At 43.4% G+C, this 7,279-nt stretch overlaps 1 protein-coding gene across 1 annotated transcript; it reads left to right on the forward strand.

Annotated features, from left to right (window-relative positions):
* The first annotated feature begins 507 nt into the window (after nt 1-507).
* Nucleotides 508-1,452, forward strand: LOC100382821 (uncharacterized). The gene has a single exon (NM_001175521.1). It carries the CDS (start codon nt 564-566, stop codon nt 1,197-1,199), a length of 636 nt encoding a protein of 211 aa, NP_001168992.1. The 5' UTR covers nt 508-563; the 3' UTR covers nt 1,200-1,452.
* The last annotated feature ends 5,827 nt before the right edge of the window (nt 1,453-7,279 follow it).

Genomic DNA, 7,279 nt, shown 5'->3' on the forward strand with positions numbered 1-7,279 from the left:
TTTAGCGTAAAAATTAAAATAAATTCTATCTCAACCAACTTCAGTATATATAGATTAAGGTAAATAAAGAATCATCAAAACAATGTCCAATGGTAAGTTTAATTTGGAATGGCAGGCATGTCGGCGCAGCTACGATAGGACTAATGTACATGTTATATTGTTGGCACTCAACGCACGTGCAAGTGAACGTATGACAGTTGCGTGTGTTTAATTTGGAGCCTACTTTAGTAGTTGCTTAAATTGAAGAACTAATCTTTTAAAAAAAAAGTTAGATACCTTGTGACGCTTCATGCAACAAACCAAACAGCATGTCAGCATGTGCCACTAGGTGAAGCTGGGCTCGGTGCCCGGCCGTTTGCCCGTTTCTAATCATCAATCACCGGCCAAAATTGGGTAGTGGCCTACCGGTTTCGCCGCAGTAGGCCACGGCGAGCCCCCGCAACAACCTCATTATTATAATTAATAACCGGCCATGTCTCCTCCGCCCACGTCTTCCTTCCGCGGCCTCCCACCCATCCACCTTGGGCGGGCGCCGCGCCGTCGAGGGCCATCCAGAGCTCGCCATGGCGGCCGTCCGGTCCAACAGGGCCCACGCCCACCAGCACTGCCGCTCCGAGGCGTCGTGCCCGACGACCTCCGTGGCCGTGGCGGCGGCGAGGGCCGGCGACGCCCCACGCCACCGTTCGCAGGCTCCGGTGCAGGTCTCGAAAGGGCATCACCAGATGCGGCGGTCAGCGGCGTTCCCACCGCGCCGCCCGGGGCCAGGGCGTCGCCCTCCTCAGCGTTGTGACAGCGACATCAACATCCGGCAGCACCGCACCTGCAGCGAGGTGGCCGGCGGCACCGCGGCGGGCTGTGCGGCCGTGTGCTGCTGCTTCCCCTGTGTCATGGTGGAGGTCGTGGTGCTCGCCACGGTGCGCGCGCCCGCAGCGCTGTGCCGCAAGGCGGCCCGCGTGAGCAAGGGCGGGCGGCGGCGCTCCGCCTCCGTGGGGCAGGCCACGGAGATCTACGAGCTCCCGGTGGACAACGCCGGCGTCGTCGTCAAGGTGGACGCCAGCGCCGTCGAGGCGGTGGCGCTGCCGGTGAAGCCCGCCTTGCAGCTGGAGGAGACGGGGGAGCTTGAGAAGGAGGTGTGGGCCAGGTTCTACGGCACGGGCTTCTGGAGGAGCGTGTCTCAGCTCGACGACGACGACAGGTGACCGGAACAATCAGGCCCGTGAGTGAGCGAGCGATCGACCAGCTCCTCCGGCGATGCTTAAGCAATAGCATGCGTTTCCTTGGTTGGGTTTCCTTCGTTGTTTTCCGCGGAAATAAGAGAAGATCGAGGAAAAGGAAATGTGATGCATGGTCGTCGATCGACTATACGAGTTTCTTTTGTTTTGCTTTTTGGAAGGGAAAACCATTCTCTTCTACGATGCCCTGCATGTTTAATAAAATGTATGTCTATTGAACAATGTGACTGAAAAAAAGGAAATACTTGAGGAATCGTAGTTGAAAAAGGAGGACATATCCTGTGCAATCACTCATTTTGGTGCAAGCGTGCAATCAAACTATCCAGAGCATCCAATCTAGATCCAACGGTTTCATATGGAAGGGGTTAAAAGTAAAATAGGTATTATGTTTTAGGTGGAAGGGGTTAAATATAAAATAACAGTCATCATTAGATCTAGATCGGATGCACCAGATTGCTTGATTGCATGCTTGCACCAGGATAAGTGGTTGCATAGGATATTTTCCCTTGAAAAAGTAGCAGGAAAATATGGACGTGCGCATACTTTCTCGGTCGGAGATTTATCTGACAAGTTTTTGTCATCCATCTTGTCCTGCGCCTCTGGGCCTTGTTACAGGCTTTCCCAATTGGGCTCTAGGGCCTCATGTACGCACAACAAAGACATGGACTTATTTTGTACTCGTGCTTTCGTTTGCCTTATTTTAGTTCAGACACCGGCGGTGGAATCTTGGACGACGGAGGAAGTTGCATGCCAGTTCTTCATTGCGACCTACGTGAAACAGTATGTAATATAATTCTTTCTCTATGGGTTGTGCTTTGGAATAGGTACATGCCACAGCCCACAGGGAACGTTCAGTTGCGATATGAAACAAGGATGTTTGTTTGCCTGCTGAAAACTAATATAGAACAAATTAAGATCACATATTAAATGGGGGGTGTAGGGATACAACTTTTTGGACCAAATTTATCAAATTTAGAGCACGCACTTCTTGGTAGTTAAATCTGACCGTGGCTACAGCCTTCATAAAATAAAAGGAAATCCTAATTTTATTTTCCTAGGCTTACTTCTGTATAGTTTGGAGTAGAAAAGACATAAGACCTCCCATTTGCAATTTCAAAGAAGCATATGCAGTTCCAGAAAGTCATCAGCAGACCATCTATCTTGAATCATGTGCTTGTTTAAGAGAACCATTTATAGTTTCTTTAAGCATTTACAGTTTAAGAGAACCATTTACAGTTTAGAACTATTTACAGTTTCTTTAAGAGAATCATTTGTAGTTTTAGTATTGTTGTGTTGTCTGCATTCTTTAGTTTGATGCATCAGTACTGCTGTATTGGTAGTGATCTTTAGTTTGATGCATCAATATTGTTATTCTGGCATGTGATCTTCAGTTTGATGCATTGGTTCTATTGTGTATTGTATGAATCATAAGCAACACTTGTTCAACCTAGGAATAAGCCTTCTCGACAGCGCATAGTCAGGCATTTTAGGAGGAATCATTACAATATAATAGAAAATCAAAGAAAACAATTATGTATCCTTGTTATTTGCAGTACACAAATCATAGTATAGTTTGAATGCATAAGGAAAATCAAAAATGTTTTAGGGATAAAATTGGGAGCTGTTGGAATATTATTATTTTTTGGATTTAATACTTTTAAGGAGATCCTAATTTCCATGTTTTGGGAGCTATATTCTTGAGACTTGTTGGAGTTGCTCTAAAGGCCTTTCGGTACAGCTTTTTTAAAGACTCCTCCAAAGGTTTCTTCAACAAAATCTATACGAAAGACTTCTCTCTGTAAAGAATAGGGAAGAGCTATTTCCAATCCTGAAGAGGCATCAGTGAACCTCATGCACCAGCTCAACGTTCTCTTCTCTATGGAGATCATTATTCTTATGACTTGGAGCATCTGGAAAAGCCGAAACGAGTGGCTGTTTTCAAACAAAGATCCCTCGGTGCTCCGCTGTACTCAGGAATTTAGTAGAGAATTACGACTGATCATTCATAGATCGCGGGGGGAATTTGACACCTCAATCCCGAATTGGCTAAGTTTGTGGCAAACATAGGAATAGTTCTTTCTCTTTCTTTTTCCCTTCTTTTTATTGATTGTAAAAGTACCAGGTTCTAACCTTTTCTTTTCGCTTTCTAATAAAATGCGCAGTAGGGGTTTCCCCTCCTGATCCTTCAAAAAAAAAAGAATAGGGAAGAGCTATTTCTTTGGCTCTCTTCCATCCTCCGTTCCTCCAAAAAAACAGGTGTGTTTCTAACCAAATGAGATTTTTTTACAGACTCTTTCTAAAAATAAGAAGTTGTTTTCTCATAAGAGAGCTAAATTTGTTGATGCAAGAGTCCTACCAAAAGGAGCCTAAATTACTAATCATCCACGTCACCGAGGCTAACCTCAAATTAGATGCTAGCTCTATACATATGCCTTTTTTATCGTATCGACTAGAGGATATGGTTTTGCAAAGTTACTAAAACCGTCTGTCCGTCTTAGATATGGTTTTCTCAGGATCAGCCCATATTTATACCTGAAATATCCTTATATGAGTTGAGGACAGTGGTGGGCTAAGGAATTTGAGATTGAGTATTCAAAATTTCAAAATATTAAAGAAATTAGTGCTCCAACCCTTAGATTCCTCTACAGTTACGTCTGATCACTGACGTGTACATCCAGTCAGGCCACGGCCAGCTCCGCACGTCGGCAGCGGCTCTACGTCCATAGACGACGTACTTCAGAGGATCCGACGGATTGGCAGTGGTATCCGATCCTAGGTTCTATACAATGCATTTGAAAGCGTCGATAATTGCACTTCAAGATTGGTTCACAAATATATGACATTGTTAATTTTTTTTTAAAACTTCGATCACTCGTTTTATTTAAAATATTTATTCAAAAATGTAAAATGTTAAACCAAGCACAAACTATTTTAAGTCATAAAACAAATCACAACAAAATAAATAATAACTCTTTATTTTTTTTAAATAAAACGAGTGATCAAAGTTTTTTTTAAAAATCAATTATGTCATGTATTTATGAACGTAGGGAGGAGTACTAGAAAAGTGACAGGCCGTGGCCAGCGTTGAAGTTGAGGCAATTATACCAGACCAGTGGTGTGGCTTATGAATTTAGCATCGAGAGGGGGCGGTGGGGAATGCCACGGTAAGACTAAGGCCCCGTTTCAATCTCACGGGATAAACTTTAGCTTCCTGCTAAACTTTAACTATATGAATTGAAGTGCTAAAGTTTAGCTTCAATTACCACCATTAGCTCTCCTATTTAGATTACAAGTGGCTAAAAATAGCTTAAAAAAGCTGCTAAAGTTTATCTCGCGAGATTGGAACAAGGCCTAAGTATAATGAAGTTCAGTCAGCTAGCTGTAACGTGCTCAATGTCATAAAAAAGATACTTCATGAGTCGTCGGGCTAAGACACAAGGCCCAAGACAAAACAACTACGTACAATCCAATACTCAGCAGCATGCTTGCTAAATTTCCTCCTCATGCATGCAATTATAATATTTAAATATTCAAAACAATAAATGCAATAGCCAATCTAATAGCTGCCTTACTATATAAGTATCCATTCCAAGTGACATAGCAGTACTCTACAGCCGACTAACTTATTATCCTTGCTCCAAAGATATGGTCATGCAAAACAATATTTTACATTGTGCACTACATTAATTAAATAGTAGAGTTTAAAATAAAAGATGATATAAAATGTTTGCATCGCTTCCCTTCCATTCCCCCTCCCCCTCATATAGCAGCTACAGTTCCCCTCCATCCACCACATCCCCTTCCATCCACCATCGCTTCCCCCTACGACGTCCGCTATGCCGTTACATCCTTCTCTTTCCCTCTCGATGTGGAGGGACGCTACAACGGCTCCCTGACTTTCCTCTCGAATCACCTCTCGTTCGCGCGTGCTAGATGAAGATGGATCCCATTCCTCACACCTACCTCGCTAGAGAGTCACTAGCAGCATCGTCGGGCTTCTCCTTCCCGCGCAAAGAAGCCTGGCTCTAGCAAGAAGGCAGCGACGATAGGAAGGACACTGTGGTTGCCATCGGGGTGGCTCCCAAGCGATGCTTGTTCTTGGATCGACACCTGCATGGGGCCACCTCTCCCCTCGTCGTGTCGGATTGTGTAATTATGGGTGGGCGACGATCGTGCGGCGGCGCGAGCTGGGGCTGGGGACCGTGGTGGCAGGGTCCATGGAGGTTCTGGTCGGGTACCAAGGTCGTCTGACATGGGATCTGAATCGCCATTAATTATCTCAAAATTGTGTGGACTATGTTTGCAAAGTTGTGCCAGCTGGGTGATTCTAAATAACAAAAGAGGAAGGTAATAGGTGGGAATCAGTGGTGAGAGCCCAAGTTGTGCATGATTTGGTAGCAGCTCTTGTTGGTGTTATTGGTCCTATCCTATGTGAACTCTCTCGTCTTCTAGGTTCCCGAGGCCTCAAGACAAGCCTATGAAGATTGCTTAGAAGTAGTTGGTGGTATTTCCTTTTCATTCAAATTATGCTTCTACTTCTTTTGTGTCACGTGAATAATAGATTTAGTACTGGCTACTGTTATCTTAACGTTGATTCTTTTTTGGCAGGCTGAGTTACTTGCAAAGAGGTAGAAATGGCCCCATTTGTGCAAGTTCATCCTTTCTATACTAGGCTCTTGAACCAAGGTTTGTTTCGTGTGCCTCCACGCATTACTAGTGTTGTTAATCTATATAGTTTTTAATTAGTTCAACCGTTACCTTGATCAATGTGTCTTAATACTGTTAATGAATGAGAGTAGATGTTTGAAATATTTTCATCAAGGACCAATACTTTAACATTCTGCCATAGCCTATATTGTCACCTTCTCTTAATATGGTGAACGTTCTCTTTTGCTCAAGGCTTCTTAGCATATGGGGGGTTCTACAAGCATCATCGATGGGCTAGAATGTTGCTCCTGTACTTACTGCCACTCCTGTTATCAAGGGAGTCATGAGGCTAGATGTTCCAGTAGACAAGTATCCTAACATGGGTAGCTTTTGTAAGTACTTTCCTTTGAGCTTTGTTTACTATGATATGCCATATCTTGACTGATTTACTCTTTGTTTGTGATCAGTACAACTTTATTGGTCATTTATTAGGGCCAAGAGTGGTGTATAGGCAGGATGGGTAGTAGTTTTTCAGAACAGATGTGTTTATTCTAGTTTTCTTTCATTGCATCTGATTATTATATTCTAAAAGTGACATTCCTAATAAACTTCAAAATGTCATAGATGCTTGCTCAGCTCCATCTCCATTACGCACAACTTTTATTTTAGAACCATGTGAAATGTTAGGATACTTGCTAACAAGCAGTGAAATGTCAACCAACAATTAATTGTTAGGGCATTATTGACTCACTATTGTTTGTTCACAACAGGCTTCAAAATCTCGCAATGGTGCTGATTTGGAAACCAATAGTGTGTGTCTTTTATTTAGAAGTGTAAAATATATAGGTACACAACAACAACATCGTCAGCACCACCAATAACATATGTAGTATTTAGTAACCATCTAGACGCAAAAAATACTTATAATCCTCGTAGGATTTTGTCGCCCCTTGTTCACTACTGGAAACACGCTCTATGCTGGGTGCCACAGGCTCTCGTCAAAGGCTCAAAAGCACTCAACAAAGTATATCTTTATCGGGTGTCTGAGATATTGCACTCAACAAACCTCTGAGCACTCGACAAAGAGCGCGTCTCCGGTACTGTTCAAACTGATTCAGGGAGAGAGGCAGAAAAAATTTAGGAGGGACTGAACTAAACAACAACAGTTCTATATATTATACTATGTACATTTAAAATTTTAGGACAAGCTCTGATGGGGCCCCATGGGATCTAGAGCGATAGCTAGGGGGGTCGAGCTCTGCCTGCCCCACCTCTGCCTCCGTTCTTGAACTGATTTGGATGAAATCGTCCCAAACTCTCTGCACGATACGAGGAACTACAATACTCTTGCATTAACATGATTGAACCCTCAAAGGATGGGCATAAACAAACACTAAAAC

Source organism: Zea mays, chromosome 5 (genome assembly GCF_902167145.1).
Source record: "Zea mays cultivar B73 chromosome 5, Zm-B73-REFERENCE-NAM-5.0, whole genome shotgun sequence".
NCBI lineage: Eukaryota > Viridiplantae > Streptophyta > Magnoliopsida > Poales > Poaceae > Zea > Zea mays.